We start from the raw sequence: 17,537 nt of genomic DNA on the forward strand, positions 1-17,537 counted from the left end.
TATGATTTTTAGTGCTAACCGCCACAGTGCTGGGGTCCTAGGTTCAACCGCAGACAACATCTGCATGGAGTTTGTAAGTTCTCCCCGTGTTTGCGTGGGTTTCCTCCGGGTACTCAGGTTTCCTCCCACAATCCAAAGACATACTGATAGGGAACTTAGATTGTGAGCCCCATTGGGGACAGAGAGTAATGATGTCTGTAAAGCGATGCAGAATATATCAGCGCTGAGTGAGTAAAATAAATATACATACGCAGACCGGTAAAAATGTGAAAAAAAATCTAAACGGATCGGTTGGTCCGTATGACAAACGGACAGACGGATCTGTTCTTGCAATGCATTTGTAAGACGGATAAGGATCCTCCTCAGTCTTAAAATGCAATCAGTTGGCATACGTTTTGCCGGATACGGCAGGCAGTTCCAGCGACGGAAGATTCCTCTGCCACAAGTGTGAAAGTAGCCTTACAGGGAAATGTATCTGGTAAAGTATCATTAGAAAGTGAAACATTATTACAATTATAGTTTTATTATAAATATATTTAAAGAGGACCTTTCACCGATTATTACACTATGAACTAACTATACAGATATGTAGAGCGGCGCCCGGGGATCTCCCTGCACTTACTATTATCCCCGGGCGCCGCTCCGTTCTCCTGCTATGTCCTCCGGTATCTCCGCTCACTAAGTTATAGTAGGCGGAGATTCCAGTCACTAAGTTATGGTAGGCGGAGTCTGCCCTTGTTCTGCTCTAGCGCTGGCCAATCGCAGCGCAGAGCTCACAGCCTGGGAGGGTTTTTTCTCCCAGGCTGTGAGCTCTGCAATGCGATTGGCCAGCGCTACAGAAGAACTCCGCCTACCATAACTTAGTGAACGGAGATACCGGAGGGCATAGCAGGAGAACGGAGCGGCGCCCGGGGATAATAGTAAGTGCAGAGAGATCCCCGGGCGCCGCTCTACATATCTGTATAGTTAGTTCATAGTGTAATAATCGGTGAAAGGTCCTCTTTAAGATCTTTAATGTGACTATCCACATAAAAACCTTGAAATATGTTTAAATTTTCACAGTGCCCACTACAGCACTCACAATCAGTGATGGCCAGTTCGCCGTGTTCGCCTGCGAACACATGCGATCTGCCATCTTAACTCACAAGTCCGGCGAGGCACAGGCAAGTCCTTACCTGTGCCTGTGCGCGAGCCGGTCTGAAATGAAATGCGGTCTCCAAGAGCAGGCAGTTCCGAGAACAGCCTCCGGGGGGCCTTCAACAGCCTCCGGGGGCTTTCAGATCGGCTCGCGCACAGGCACAGGTAAGGACTTACCTGTGCCTCGCCGGACTTGTGAGTTAAGATGGCAGCTCGCACGCGTTCGCGGGTGAACACGGTGAACTGGCCATCACTGCTCACAATAGGCTAACACTTCTGTTTTCTGCAGCTCAGTTGTCAGTTTTGCCAGGGGCAGTTCAGCATAGTCAGTTCATTACCATTAGAGGGTGGGCAACCTAAGGGGGTTTTCCAGGATTTAAGAACTGATGACCTATACCTAGGATAGATCATCAATTTAAAGATTTAAAGGGGTATTCCCATCTTAGACAATAGGGGCATATCGCTAGGATATGCCCCCATTGTCTGATAGGTGCGGGTCCCACCGCTGGGACCCGCACCTATATAGAGAATGGCGCAGGGAGCGCTGAGGCTGGAGGACTCCAGCGCTTGGCTATTTTCGGCGGCCCCATAGAAATGAATAGAGAGCGGCTGCGCGTGCGCAGTGCGCTCTCCTTCGCTTTCGGGGCTCGATATAGGTGCGGGTCCCAGCGGTGGGACCCGCACCTATAAGACAATGGGGGCATATCCTAGTGATATGCCCCCATTGTCTGAGATGAGAAAACCCCTTTTAAGGGGTTGTGCCACTACAGCAAATAACACATATTATGTAGAGAAACAAAATACAAGGCACTTGCTAATGTACTGTGATTGTCCATATTGCTTCCTTTGCTGGCTGGATTCATTTTTCCATCACATTATACACTGCTCGTTTCTACGGTTATGACCATCCTGCAATCCATCAGCAGTGGCCGTGCTTGCACACTATAGGAAAAAGAACTAGCCTATGTGAGCTCCCATGGTCCCAGCCAACAGAGAGACCGACACTTTTCCGTATATTGTGCAAGCATGACCACCACTGGTCTGCTGGATTGCAGGGTGGTCGTAATGATGGAAACGAGCAGTGTATAATGTGATGGAAAAATGAATCCAGCCAGCAAAGGAAGCAACAGAGACAAACAAAATACATTAGTGCCTTGTATTAACTTTTGCTACATGATAAACCCCACTTGCTGAAGTGACACAACCCCTTTAAAAACTGATAACCTGTCCCTCGGATAGATCAGCAATATCAGAGCAGCTCTGGCACCAGAAATAATGCTGGAACTACACATTGTGTAGGGCCCAAGCTGCTTATTGTTCCAGATCAACTCCCAATCAAGTGATCAGCAGGATGTCGGACCCCCAACAATCTAATATTGATGACCCACCCTAGAGATAGGCCATCAATTGTTAAATTGTGGAGAACCTCTCTAATGACAGCTCTACTGTACTGTTGGAGGTCTCAAGATAGCATACCTATACATATGGTTCTCTACAGGCTATGTAGGCGAGTACAGAAAGTAGTATGCTCGCTTACATACTTTGTTCTAGCAAGATTTTCTCACGACAACAGCTCTTTTTCTCCCTGGCTCGGAAATGGTCTGCAGCGATTGGACAGCATCACAGCCAGGGAGGAGGAGATGCCCAATGAGAAGAGCAGAGGTCTCCTCCTCCCTGTACCGATGCTAGTAATCAGGGGTGCACCACCAATGAGGCCAGGTGAGGCGATCACCTCAGGCAGCACGAGGAAGGGGCAAGAGGGGGCAGCGGAAGGGCCATGGGCAATAAGCGCTTTCATTGTGGCGAAGATGTTAAGTTAAGAAATTGGAGGGGCGCCGTTTCAGTTTTCGCCTCAGGCAGCAGAAAGGCTAGGTGCACCCCGCTAGTAATTAGCATATTAGGCGCCAAAAATCAAACGGGGGGCATAGCGGATCACGAAAAACTAGCAGGATGGCATCTTCTGAACCTGGACTACAGTATGAGGTATTTCTTTTATTTAAAAAAATAAAGTAAAAATGATGAAAGGTCTTCTTTAAAGGAAGCAGTGTAATACTATAATTCCCCCTTGTGGTGGTGTTTGAGGGGAATTGAACATTTGCTGTTGCTTTCCCCCAAAGATTATAGCTGATGACATGTGGACCCACCCCACTTCTCACAAAAAGCATTGTCCAAAATGGACAGTCAGAAAGTAATAACGGAAGATTTACTAAAGATTTATTTCAGCATAACACTAAGAGGTGAAATAGTGACCCAGGACCTAATGAGTACCGCGCACATGAACGGTCAGGCTAACTTTCTCAGGCACAGCCATGTCTTGGGAACCTCGTAGGAAGCTCTCTTTACCCCGGCTTCATCATACGGAATGTGCCAAGAAACATCTGTATTCTGCAGGATGGTGTCATACGTCAGGATTGGCTGTAGGAACAAAAACAAGGGTTAATATAACATCTCATTCCACATATGGACCACAATTATATTTTTTAAAAGCCACTACCTGGTTATGAAATCTGGTGGGAAATCTGTATATGTCCTTCTAATAAACTCCTTTACTCGGCCATGAATGGTATATAATATAAGCAGCAGGCAGTATATCCTATCAGTCTACAGACTGCAGGTTAAATCATAAGGGTTTCAGCATCAGAAATGAGCAGCTGGCCTCCTCTTCGCCCAGCAAAATAAGCTGTTTACCAGGGATCTTGTGAGAAGGTCCAGAGACCAGATGACTGCCACAGTGGCTCTACTTGCTAATTAAAGTCGTTGCCTGTGGCAAAAACACGCTAATGTTGTGGAAAATAATGAACAAGTATGTTAGATTTTAACATGCCTGACCCTTCGTTCCTCCAAGAGATAAGCCCCGGTGTCTGGCAGGGGTTTAGGCCCCTGTAAAAACTAAACACTAGGACAATCTGCTGAAGCATGTTTATGAAGGAGATTGTCGTCCCGATCACTTATGGAGTCATGATAAAAATGATGCACTGTGCTGGCTCTGAAAGAGAGGTGCAGGATTCTGGTATTTAAAGGCTATGTACACCTGTGGGGGCTATTTTTTATCGCTGCATTGTACTCATATTAAGCTAAAAATATTTTTTTCAATTGTTCTTTATTAAAAATGTTGAGCCCCTTTCACTGTACAGCCTTGAGATTTCCTAGTAGCAGGCTCTGTATTTTCACTGTTTTCTGTCAGGCAGCTCAGCTGATGGCCTCCTATCGCTGACCTCCTAAACCCTCATTATAGCTCAGTTCTTATCTTACTGATAAAAATGTAAGTGTTTATTACCTTTTAGTAATTTAGAGATAAGGTTTATTAGATGACACACACACAGTGAAAGTACAATTCACACAGCTAGACTAACTGTTAACCCTTTGTGATAGAACGGCTGAATATTTATAATAACGACCAATTGAAAAAAATGTTTTTAGCCCAAAATGAGTAAATTGCAGTGATTACAAAAATTGCTCCCGAAGGTGTACATAGCCTTTAAAGAGAGAAGCCTGGGCCCTGCACTAGGCGTACCCCAGTGCATTTAGATTTTCCTAAAGTGTTTCTTCAACAAATCACTACCATCATCGTCTGTAGTCTCCTTATGGAAATGCATGTACATTAGCACGTTTCTAAAAGTTATCGAAAGAACTGATTCCCTTTATGATAATTCTCCACTAACACCTGAAAAATGCATGTGAACTCACAAACTATGGCAGTCAGGCACCTACCCATGTGCTACTTATCTCTCTGGGAAGAATTGGTAAAAGTTGTCAAAATGGAATAATGGAATAAACTCAAGGAAAACATTATATTACGAAAGTAATGACAAAACCCTATTAAAAAAAAAAAAAAAAAAAAAAAAGAGAACAATTTGAAATTTTAATTACCCGTAAATGAACATTCCCTGAGGAGTAGAAGGGAAGCACCAGCTGGTGACCCCGCTGCCACTTGAAGAAGAGACGCTGTGTTTCTGTATTGGGCAGACAAGCTTTGTGGTCCCTTAGAAGATCACTGGTAATGAAGCAGCAGTGACTACCAGAGCTTAGACAGGCATAAAGTAGGAAAGGGTCATCTAGTGATCTGAAAGAAGAGAACATAAACCACAATTAAAGAGCATGTGAAGGCAAGTCCTTCAGGCTTTGAAGTGAAAACTAGATGTGAATCACAAAGAGAGAGCAAGTATAAAAGGACAGATACTACTTTTATTTCTAATCCACTCCGTCTTTGGCTTAAAAAAACTGCATCAGAAAACCAGAACATAGAAACTCAGCCTCAAATTAACAGTCATATATGTCATGTAAGGCTACTTTCACACTAGCGGCACGGACCTCCGGCAGGCTGTTCCGTTGGGTGAACAGCCTGCCGGAGGTCCGTGCTGCTAGTGTGAAAGTAGCCTTATAATCAGCAAATTACAACCTGCTGGTTATGGCACCCAGCCCCGGCCCTAAGATGTAGGCTTCTTGACTTAGACCTCACTGTAGAGCCATTTAAAGCCAAAGGTGCAGAGCACTTGGAGTACAGTTTCTACCCCTTCAGGTTTTTTATAAAACTTTCAATACCCTTTTGGCTACATTCACACAGCTGTATCCGCTTTGCAGTCCACAAACCGCGGATTTGCAAACTACGGATACCAGCCGTGTGCATCCCGCAATTTCCCACGGGTCCTATTATAGAAATCCCTTTTCTTGTCCACAAAATAGACAAAAATAGGACATCTTCTATCATTTGCGGAATGGCCACATGGCAGAGGAAAGCATTTTTTGTATCCCCATAGAAACGAATGAGTCCGCATATGGATACAGACCCAAGTTGTGTGAATGTAACTTTAAGGACATGTCCTAGTTTCATACTTAAAGGAGTTGTACAGCTTCTACTAATTTTATCTAGACCCTGGACACTGCTATACCTAAAATAAAAAGTCACTAAACTGCTCCCTGCTGCTCTGTAACACTGCCAAGGGTCTGGCGTATAAACCTCTGGACCGGATCACATGTGCCACCGTGGCCAATCACTGGCCTCAGCGGTTATGTGCCCCCCAGCGGTATGTCTCTGCTGGGTCACGTGGCACTTGGGAGCACATCATCGCTGAGGCCAGTGATTGGTCACAGTGGCACACATGTCCATGTCCGGCAATTTACATGTCAGTGATTGAAAGGAACCAAACGAGACCCTGGAACAGAACGGCAAGGAGCAGATGAGTGCATTTTTGTAAATTAGGTAAAGCACTGTCCAGGGCCAAGATAAAACTAAGGTAGAAAAAGGACAACGCATTTCAGACTCCAGCAATCTTGTTTTTTCATCTCCACATTTTAAAAGTCATAACTTTTTTTTTTTTTTCATCAACTTAGGCTACTTTCACGCTTGCGTTTTTGCCTGATCCGGCTGGGATCAGCAAAAACGCTTCCGTTACTGATAATACAACCGTCTGCATCCGTTATGAAAGGATCCGGTTGTATTATCTTTAACATAGCCAAGACAGATCCGTCATGAACACCATTGAAAGTCGATGGGGGACGGATCAGTTTTCTATTGTGGGTCATGCCAGATCCGTTTAGCTCCGTATCTCATGACAGAAAGAAAACCGCACTTGCTGTGGTTTGCTCTCCGATATGGGAACGCAACCAAACGAAACGGAATGCATTTTGGAGCCCTCCGTTCTGTTCAGTTCAGTTTTGTACCCAATGACAATGAATAGGGACAAATTGAAGCGTTTTTCTCCGGGATTGAGCTCCGGATCTCAATACCGGAAAATGTAAATGCAAGTGTGAAAGTAGCCTAAGCCATATGAGGGCTTATTTTATGCAGGCCGAGTTATATTTTTGAATGCCACTATTTTCAGGTGCCTGTACCTGTAATGTATAACTTTTAAAACACTTTTTAGGTGACTGAGAAAAAACTGCTCAATTTTGCCATTTTGTGTTTTCAATATTCACAGCATGGTAAAAATGACGTGTTAACTTTATTCTGTGGGTCAGTACAATTATGGAGATACCAAATTAGGTTTTTTCTCATGTTTACTATTGTTACTAATTTAAAAAGATATTTTTTTAGAAATAAAATTACTCTGTGTTGCAATATTCTGCCATCCATAACTTTTAGTTTTCTACCGACCATATGTGTCTTGTGGTCTGCAAACCGCGGATCCGCAAAACACAGATACTGGCCATATGCATGCCACTATTTTTTCCATCTCCTGTAGAAATGTCCTATTTTTGTAGACAAAATGGACAACAATAGGACATATATATATATTTTTGGTGGGGCTGCAGAACGGACATACGGATGTGGACAGCACATGGTGTGCTGTCCGCATTTTCTTGCTGCTCCATTGAAATGAATGGGTCCACATCCGATCCGCAAAAAATGGATGTGCACCAAAAATACTGTTGTGTGCATGGGGCTATAGCAGCAGAGAGGGGGAGGAGGCTGTGCAAAGCAAATCAGAGTGTGGAGAGGTGGGCTGTAGGGAGGAAAACATACATGAGGCAGTTTGCAGGAAGAGAATCACATAGGCTGTTTACTAGTGTAGAGAGAAAGCAGAATATCCATGGCAAATTGTGCACGGCAGAGGGTCAGCACAAAAGATAGGAGACCCCTGTCTGTTAAAGGTAGTCATAGGCTTTTAACCTTTCCAGTGCATCTTACAAAAGCCAAGCAAGTCTCTGGTTGCTGTGGGTCACATGACCACCTTTTTTGAGATAGTTATAAACCATTAACAATTGTTAAGATTGGGACTTAGAGGGGGGGGGGAGAAAACTTAAAAAAAAGAAATAGTATGCAAATCATCACTTCCTCAACTAGTTGGGCGGTAAAACAAACAAAATTGTTCTCACATGTTGTCAAGGAAAAAACAGTCTGCACATTCCTGCAAGCGCCGAATGTCCTCTTTTAGCCATTTTTTGGAGTTGACTAGCATGTGCCTCCTACCGAGCACCAGGATCCTTTTGCCCCTTGCTGCCAGACAGGACACTACAGTTAGGAGCTGGAAGACATGATGAAACAGAGAATAGAATAAACAGATGCATAACCCTAAGCCCCTCCACATGTCTTATTCAGGACGTACTGGTATTCCCCATAAAATAACAACTTTAGAACATCTAAGCTGCCCAGACATATTCGGCTGAATATTCTTTTTATTATTCACGAAACAGACATCTGATAGGATTATTTAAATTCTGGATATACTGCTTCAGGTTCCCTAAAATTGCCAGTGACAGTTTCTATTGAAGTGTGGTAATAAAGTGATGAGGTGAATAGAAAGCAACATAGCTATTTTTGTCTTTTAACATTTTTAGTAAATTTAGGCTGAGCAATTGGCCAAAGAAAGGGGGACTTCCACAGGATTTCCTCCGCTAAATGTCAAAGTGGTCTTGTTCCATATTACTCTGAATATGCTAGACAGAATCATGGTGGCCACAACCTTGCAAAAAAAAAAAAAAAAAAAGAACTGAAATAAATTGGCCTAAATGGGAGGAAACGCTCAAAAAGCCCAAACACTGTGGCGTGTTTATAACCGGGGGAGCAATTCCTCCACGTGTGATCCGTTGCTAACGGCAATCCCCAGCAAAAATGCATTCAATGGAGGATGTCGGCAGCGGACCACATGCACCACAAAAGCATCCTACACAAGATGGGATAATGTATGGATGGAAATATAAAAATACATAAAAACACTGCACCACAATGATATGCAACTGACAGCACTGGCCAATCCCTCAAGCTGATCAAGAAGAACTGAGACTTTAGCCAATGTATTAATGTCAGAAACACATCGGAGCCCTTTTGCAACACCGTCAAGGTATCTCAATGTGGCATGGGTTCCTACCACTAGACTACCTACGGTGTGTGAACACGGTCTGAGAGGTGCTAGACCGTGTTCACACACCGTAGGTCGTCTAGTGGTAGGAACCCATGCCACGCTGAGATACCTTGACGGTGCTGCAAAAGGACTTTGCAATTGTTTAGTGTTTTATTTAAAATTTTGCACCGTATTGCTCCTGCAGCTTGCATGTAATTCAATACATAGCAAGCTGCTCTACACTATTCTCTGCTCATTCTGTCAGACAGGCTCTCTAAAGGCTCGATCTCCAACCAAGATTACAATAAAAAAAACACCAAGTGATTACCTGGGATGGAGGTGAAGTTGCACTTGCATGTGGAAAACTGTTGGGTTAATGGCAGCCTGCAGTTCCGACACCCTTGCATGTAGAACATGGTAAGGTAAAAGTTTAATTGCGGCCCCATTAAAAACAAACAATGCGGCCTCAGACCAAAAAATGATTGGGCACCCCTGTCTTACATGATCATCAGTCCATGGAATGGTCAGAGAATAGGATTAAGCAGCTTGCTTCGCCTTGTAATACATGCAAGCTACAGGAGAAAAATAGTGAAGAATTTCTACTGAAAACCCAATTACAAAAGTGTTTTTTTGCCCATAATAGAGCCACTACTATAGCCAAAAGGTGCCCATTGTAGGAAGCCAACATGGACAACATTCACAATAATATCAGGAATGGAATATACAGTATACATATACAACTCCGTTATTGGATTATGAACGGAAGCCTGCTCCAAGTGGTATTTGGTTATCAACATGATGATCTTGTTTGCCTTTGATGTACACCCTGTGAAAGCCATAGAAAGAAACCCCTGTGGTGATGGAGGTTTATGCTAATGGACGCACATCTGTGCTTAGAATAGACAACTATTGTTCTGAAGGGGCGCATCCTTGTGGTGTCAACAAGCATTTGGGGAATACTGTCTCCATCTGTGATACCAATGGAGAGCACACCTGTGATTGAAATGGACAGCTATTGTTTGGAAGGGTCGTAGAAACTGTCCTTGTGTTATCAGCAAACATTTAGAGATAATGGCCCTGAGGTAGCAGAGGCTACCTACAAAACGTATTCTAAGTGCAAGAGCACCATCCACAGGAAGATGAAGACCATTACAACAAGAACACCCTCATTGTGTTACTGGAAGCTGAATGGAAGGGAGTCATCAAGAAGGCTGGAGGATACCAGAGTAATGGGTGGAGTTGTGTGTCTTCCCGTGGATACAGTGCCCCGTTCCGTGTTTTTCTCTCATTGGATTTGACCCTTTGCACTCAAAATGAAAACCCAAAGCATACACTCTCTCTTCTGTATGACTGTTACAGGGATTCAGACCCTATGTGGACCCCTCTCGTATATATCTAAAAAAGTTTTCTGAGATTTTTGAATTGATGACCTATCCTCTGGCTTAGGCCTCATGCACACGACCGTAGGAAAAAAAACGGACGCGGACGACAATCTTGTGTGCCTCTGCGTTTTTTCACGGTCCCATTGACTTGAATGGGTCCGTGAACCGTTTTCCGTGAAAAAAATAGGACAGGTTATATTTTTTGGACGGACTGGAACCACGGATCACGGACGCGGATGACAAACGGTGCATTAGCCGAGTTTTCAACGGACCCATTGAAAGTCAATGGGTCCGCAGAAAATCACGAAAAACGGAACAACGGACACGGAATAAAACAACGGTCGTGTGCATGAGGCCTTATTCAGTTATACTTCGTGAACTGGATAACCTTTTTCATGAATTGTTTTTGATATCAACGCAGAAATCTAGCGTTAAGTGGAGCGTGGGAAACCACCTAAAAATTGTGAAAGTGTGTAAGATGGCAGGAGCGCGGTATAAAAATAGGTCCTGTCTGCCGGGTGGCAGGAAGCAGACAGCTCATGTCAGTCAGATGATCCATCATTGCCACACAGCTTTATATTCCAGAACACACTTATAGAGACATCTGAACATGATTTAGAAGACATTTTAATATTTAATTATTTACAGTCTCATGCATCAACGCTGTCTGGGAGAAAAAGTGACCTTGTTTGGAAAATTTAAAATGGAAAGAAAGTGTGAGCAGTTAAGTGCACCGAGGGCGTATCCAAGCCACTCTGTGCACCCTTACTCCCTTCACCTTCCTCTGCCAGCCCATCCTCCTTCTTTATTGACAGGGCAAAGTGAGAAGACTATGGAGGAACCTGGCCCTAACGATCAAGAAGTAAAGGAAGGGAGGAAGGTGTAGAAGCAAGGGGGTACAGCACACCCTCTATTCACCGCCATGGGACATCTGAAGGACCTGGCCTTATTAATCAAGAAGTAAAGGAAGTGGCTGGCAGAGGAAGGCGGAGAAGCAAGTGTGCATAGCGCCCCCTCTAGTCACCGCTATGGGACATCTGAAAAGAAACAGAGTGAGTGCACTTGGCTATCTTTGGAAGTCCCATAGCAGTGAATGGAGAGGACACCGCACTTGTGTGACTACCTCTCCATCTACTGGGATGGGACTTGCGAAAACAGCCAAACCAGCGAGAGGCATGCTCTCTTTTGACAGTGGGGCTCTGTCCTTCAGATAAGAGTGAGTCCCAGAGTTGGAGTCTGCACCTATCAGACACTTACGGCCTATCCTATCAATATGACATAAATGTGCCAGATGGAAATACTCATTTAAAGGGACTGTCCAAGAGAATTAAAAATCTCGGACAAGCCCTTTGAGGCTATGTTCACATGACATTTCTATCATCCATTCAACAGGCATGGTTGCTAGAAACAGAGGGGCAATCATTTGCATCGGTTTTAAATAGATTGCAATGCTGAAAAAAAATAGTAGGTCAATTATAGTAGGTCTATGTAAGTACAGATGCAAATGCTTTGTGTTGTACATGTTTTTAGTATATTTGTTAAATGGATCTGCTAAGCGGACAATAGAAAAGTCATGTCAACAAGATTTTGTATTATTTCGGACAGTCCCTTTGAAGAAGTACTTCCATCTGGAACATCTATGACATATCAATAGGATATGCCATAAATGTCTGATAGGTGTGGGCTCCACCTCTGGGACCCGATCCTATCCGTAGAACAGAGCCCCGCCATGAAAGGAGAGCACACCTCCTGGTGGCTCCGCTGTTTTCGGAAGTGCCTTCGCAGGAGATGAAACACCATTTTGCATCTATATGAAAAATTAAGCAACTGTCCAGTACTGACCGGGTCCTGACTTACAGCCTACAATAGCTTCAGAACTCATAACATAGCAATTCCTTGTTGGTTGCACAGAATTTGGTCTGGTGTTCTGTATTCTGGGTCACCAAAAAATCTTTACTCCAGTCATTGTAGAATACACTCATGTAGGAAAAACAAACTGCCCAGAAATTATTATTTGGGGTCAGTGTGCATTCACACGAGTGTATCCGGCCCACAAAACATGAATCTGCAAACAATACGGATGACATCTGCGTTGCATCTGGTTGTTTTTGCAGACTTATTGTCAGCGAAACAGACAAGAATAGGAGATGTTTTATATTTTTGCGGGGCCACATACCGGACATACGGATCTGGACAGCATACGGTGAGCTGTCCTCATCTTTTACGGCCCCATGGAAATTAATGGGTCCACATCCGATCCGCAAAAAACGAGGATCGGATTCAGAGCACAACTTCTGTCTTGGGAATGAGGCCCAAGTCTGACAACAAGTTTACCATCTGTTCTCAACGACAACCACCTGAATTCTCAATATAGTTTTGGGCTATAGTACAGAGTGACTAACTAAAGTTGTATATACCTCCCTAACACGTGTTGGAACTTCCCATACTCTATTTACAATTGGTCAATAGACCATTAATGTCCCTTGATTAACACGTGTTGCTGAATGTAAAATTTAACATTTATTAATTATTTTTAAAACATTTAGAACATCTTAATTTAAAAATATCAGCTCTGCCTGCCTTATGTATTTTGTAATCACTCAAGGTCTAATTGTTAGGTGTGCTCAAGGTCTAATTGTTAGCACACCTAACAATTAGACCTTGAGTGATTACAAAATACATAAGGCAGGCAGAGCTGATATTTTTCAATTAAGATGTTCTAAATGTTTTAAAAATAATTAATAAATGTTAAATTTTACATTCAGCAACACGTGTTAATCAAGGGACATTAATGGTCTATTGACCAATTGTAAATAAAGAATAGTACAGAGTGTACCTCATGTTTTTGCATAGATTATGGGGTCCATTTATGACAATTTTCTGTATGGACGAAACACCATATTTACGAATCAGTGTCACTAAGAAAGTAGGGCTTTAGTTACTCTCAATGGAACTCATATTTATCACGTTTTTCGGCCATTTTTTTCTGATCAGAATGTTATCATTCAGAGATATGGTTTTAGCACCCGTATCGACCACAGGAAAAACATCTGGAGACTCTTTGGGAGAAATTTATTAAAGCATAGGCAGGTGGCAATCGGTCAGGAGAGCGCGCTCAGGGGCTTGAACTTCCTGAAGGCTGTATTAGATTAATCATTAAACAATCCTGCAGGCGATTTCGGGAGGGAAGCATTTCGGTCGGCAATCGCCTGCTCACTAGCGGAGGAGACCGCTGCTCTTACATGCAGTGATCTCCTCCACAGTATGGGAAGAACGCTTCCCTATACTGAATCGTTGTTTGCCGGCAGCAGATCGTGATTAGACGGCACAATCTGCCACTGGGAAACGATGATTTGTAAACCTGTTGAAAGATTTAATTGGGTAATCAGCGGCAGTATTACACTGCCAGATCATCGCTAACAAGCGTTCCTGCAAACTCTCGTTATCGATGAACTGGCCGATCATTGGTCAGTGTAATACAGCCTTATCTCTTCCTGATAGCAGCAATGCCCAGATAACATCTAACTAGTACTTTGCATACTGCACCTTCCATGTTGAATCTGCAAATATATACAGGGGCGTTTTTGGAAACATGGGCATATCATGCAATCCAGCATGGTGGTGGTTTAAGGGACTGAAAGGACCTGGAAGTTTTAAGGTAGTCTTTACATTGTGTATGTGTGCACACGCAGTGCAGATTGCTGTAAACCTGTATACAGTCTACTGACTTCATCCTGACTGCTCCCACACATAACAGGAATCACAAGCACTGATGGTGCTCCCATTGAAGTGTGCAATAATCTACAGCTTGAGGGATAGACCCGTGTTCTATGTTTTCTATTCTATTACTTATTTTTTTCCTGGCCCTACAGGCAAATGCAATTTTTTTCTTATCTTTTTCTTTGAAAAAACTATTTCCATAAGTAAGTATGTATGTGCCTGTATATATTGAGTGTGCATGTGTGCTTAAGGCCGAATGCACGCGGCCGAGAGCGGTCCGTGGTATGCCGGGCTGGATTCCTGTTCAGAGCAGGAGCGCACGGCGTCATTGGTTGCTATGACGCTGTGCGCTTCATGCCGCCGCTGTACAGTAATACACTCGTATAGATCATACGAGTGTATTACTGTAGTGTAGCGGCGGCATAGCAACCAATGACGCCGTGCGCTCCTGCTCTGAACAGGAATCCAGCCCGGCATACCACGGACCGCTCTCGGCCGCGGAACACGGCCGTGTGCATTCGGCCTTACAGTATGTAATAAGTGTGTGTTCATGTATTGTATGTAGTAAATGTGTACAGTGAATGTGCATAGCACTACATCTCAATGCGGTTGTCATCAGAAATTTTCTTAGCCTACACTACATCAAGGGGTTGTCCGGATTCAGAGCTGAACCTGGACATACCCATATTTTCACACAGGCAGCCCCACTAAGGCCCCTTTCACACAAGCAGGTTTTCCGCGCGGGTGCAATGTGTGACGTGAACGCATAGCACCCGCACTGAATCGTGACCCATTCATTTCAATGGGTCTGTGTACATGAGCGTTGTTTTTTTTTCACGCAACAGTTCTGCATTGCGTGAGAATCGCAGCATGTTCTATATTCTGCGTTTTTCATGCAGACCTGGCCCCAAAGGCTGGGTTCACACGGACGTTGCGGGAAAATGTGCGGGTGCGTTGCGGGAACACCCGCGATTTTTCCGCGCGAGTGCAAAACATTGTAATGCGTTTTGCACTCGCGTGAGAAAAATCACGCATGTTTGGTACCCAAACCCGAACTTCTTCACAAAAGTTCGGGCTTGGGATCGGTGTTCTGTAGATTGTATTATTTCCCCTTATAACATAGTTATAAGGGAAAATAATAGCATTCTGAATGCAGAATGCATAGTAAACTAGCGCTGGAGGGGTTAAAAAAAAATAATACATTTTTTTAACTCACCTTAGTCCACTTGATCGCGGAGGCCGGCATCTCCTTCTGTCTCCTTTGCTGAACAGGACCTGTGGTGAGCATTAATTACAGGTAAAGGACCTTTGGTGACTTCACTCCGGTCATCACATGATCCATCACCATGGTAATAGATCATGTGATGGATCATGTGATGACCGGAGTGACCGGTTTTACGTTAACCCAGGGTGCCTGCCCGCACCCCTTGCCATCTGGTGCCCAGCGCCAGCGGCATCAGGCCGGCGCATGCGCACTTCGCTCAACGAAGCCGCTGCCAGGAGTCCGCGGCGCATCAGGCTGAGCCTAGTGCGCAGGCGCCGGATCTAGCAGAGGGACGGGAGGATTGCGGAGGCGGGGCTGAGGTGAGGAAGGCGGCGCTTGGCACCAGACGGCGAGCGGTGCGGGCGGGCACCCTGGGTTAACGTAAAACCCCTTGGGCACCTTAGGTAGGTGAGTGACAGCTTATAAAAACCAGTTTTTTGGGCTAATAGAGCCACAAGCAAGTTTAATAAGGGCAGTTTAGGATTCATGTTATTAGTACGGACCTGGCCATATGTTTAGCCTTTTAGGGCTCAAATCTCATGACAGAATCCCTTTAAGTAAATAAAAAAAAGTATACATATTCGGTATCGCCGCGTCCATAAGAACCTGCTCTATGAAAATATATGACCTAACCCCTCAGATGAACACCGTAAAAAAAAAAAAAAAGGTGTAAAAATATAGAGCAACCAAAAATCATATGTACCCTAAAATAGTACCAACAAAACTGCCATCTTATCCCGTAGTTTCCAAAATGGGGTCACTTTTTTGGAGTTTCTACTCTAGGGGTGCATCAGAGGGGCTTTAAATGGTATACGGTGTCAAAAAACCAGTCCAGCAAAATCTGCCTTCCAAAAACCGTATGCCGTTCCTTTCCTTCTGCGCAATGCCGTGTGCCCGTACAGCAGTTTACGACCACATATGGGTTGTTTCTATAAACTACAGAATCATAAATATTGAGTTTTGTTTGACTGTTAACCCTTGCTTTGTAACTGGAAAAAATGGATTAAAACTGAAAATCTGCCAAAAAAGTGAAATTCTGAAATTTCATCACTATTTTCCATTAATTCTTGTGGAACACCTAAAGGGTTAACAAAGTTTGTAAAATCAGTTTTGTATACCTTGAGGGGTGTAGTTTCTAAAATGGGGTCACTTTTTTGGAGTTTTTACTCTAGGGGTGCATCAGGGGGGCTTCAAATGGGACATGGTGTCAAAAAACCAGTCCAGCAAAATCTGCCTTCCAAAAACCGTATGGCATTCCTTTCCTTCTGCGCCTAACCCTTGCTTTGTAACTGGAAAAAAATGGATTTAAATGGAAAATCTGCCAAAAAAGTGACATTTTAAAATTTTATCTCTATGTTCCATTAATTCTTGTGGAACACCTAAAGTTTGTAAAATCAGTTTTAACTACCTTGAGGGGTATAGTTTGTAAAATGGGGTCATTTTTGGGTGGTTTTTATTATGTAAGCCTCACAAAGTGACTTCAGACCTGAACTGGTACTGAAAAAGTGGGTTTTAGAAATTTTCTAAAAGATTTCAAGATTTGCTTATAAACTTCTAAGCCTTCTAATGTTCCCCAAAAATAAAATGGCATTCACAAAATGATCCAAACATGAAGTAGATATATGGGGAATGTAAAGTAATAACTATTTTTGGAGGTATTATCATCTATTACAAAAGTAGAGAAATTTGCAACTTTTTCCAAATTTTTGGTAAATTTGGATATTTTTTTTACTCAATTTTACCACTGTCATGAAGTACAATACGTGACGAGAAAACAATCCCAGAATGGTCTGGATAAGTAACAGCGTTTTAAAGTTATCAACACATAAAGTGACATGTCAGATTTGCAAAAAATGGCCTGGTCCTGAAGGTGAAAAATGGCAGGGTCCTGAAGGGGCTAAACACAGCAGGAAAAACAAACACACAAGATGCTGTGTGTGATTTCAGCTTTAATTTCCTTTGTACTGCAGACAAATCTGTTTTGATGGGTTGAATACTTCTACAAGGCACTATATGTATCACATATCATCGTAAAAAGCTGAATCATTTACAGTGCACATGCTGTAAAATAATGAAAATGTCAGAAAATGACAGGCAACAACACATGACACAGCTAGAATATACTCAGCGAGTACTCACTGTCAGGACAATGCTGAAAAGAGGCTTTTGTGGGCACGTGTTTTGCTGATCAGGTTCTGTGTCAGGAGGGGAATTTCACTGTGGCGAACCTAAACCGATCTGATACAACTGCTG

The 17,537-nt window shown here is 43.4% G+C and overlaps 1 protein-coding gene across 2 annotated transcripts in view; it reads right to left on the reverse strand.

Annotated features, from left to right (window-relative positions):
- Positions 1 to 429: 429 nt before the first annotated feature.
- The window catches only part of LOC120982427 (protein only RNase P catalytic subunit), a 92,498-nt gene continuing 75,390 nt past the window's right edge, over positions 430 to 17,537 (reverse strand). The window contains exons 5-8 of one of the 2 annotated variants that reach the window (XM_040412557.1): positions 7,954 to 8,102; positions 5,008 to 5,200; positions 3,419 to 3,552; positions 430 to 475 (exon numbers count right to left, since the gene is read on the reverse strand). In XM_040412557.1, the coding sequence (XP_040268491.1) occupies positions 3,421 to 3,552; positions 5,008 to 5,200; positions 7,954 to 8,102 (474 nt within the window). In that variant the 3' untranslated portion in view covers positions 430 to 475; positions 3,419 to 3,420. Of the gene's footprint in view, positions 476 to 3,334; positions 3,553 to 5,007; positions 5,201 to 7,953; positions 8,103 to 17,537 lie in introns of those variants that run through there. The other variant, XM_040412558.1, reaches the window with a different exon arrangement.

This window comes from Bufo bufo, chromosome 11 (assembly GCF_905171765.1).
Source record: "Bufo bufo chromosome 11, aBufBuf1.1, whole genome shotgun sequence".
In the NCBI taxonomy this organism is placed as follows: domain Eukaryota; kingdom Metazoa; phylum Chordata; class Amphibia; order Anura; family Bufonidae; genus Bufo; species Bufo bufo.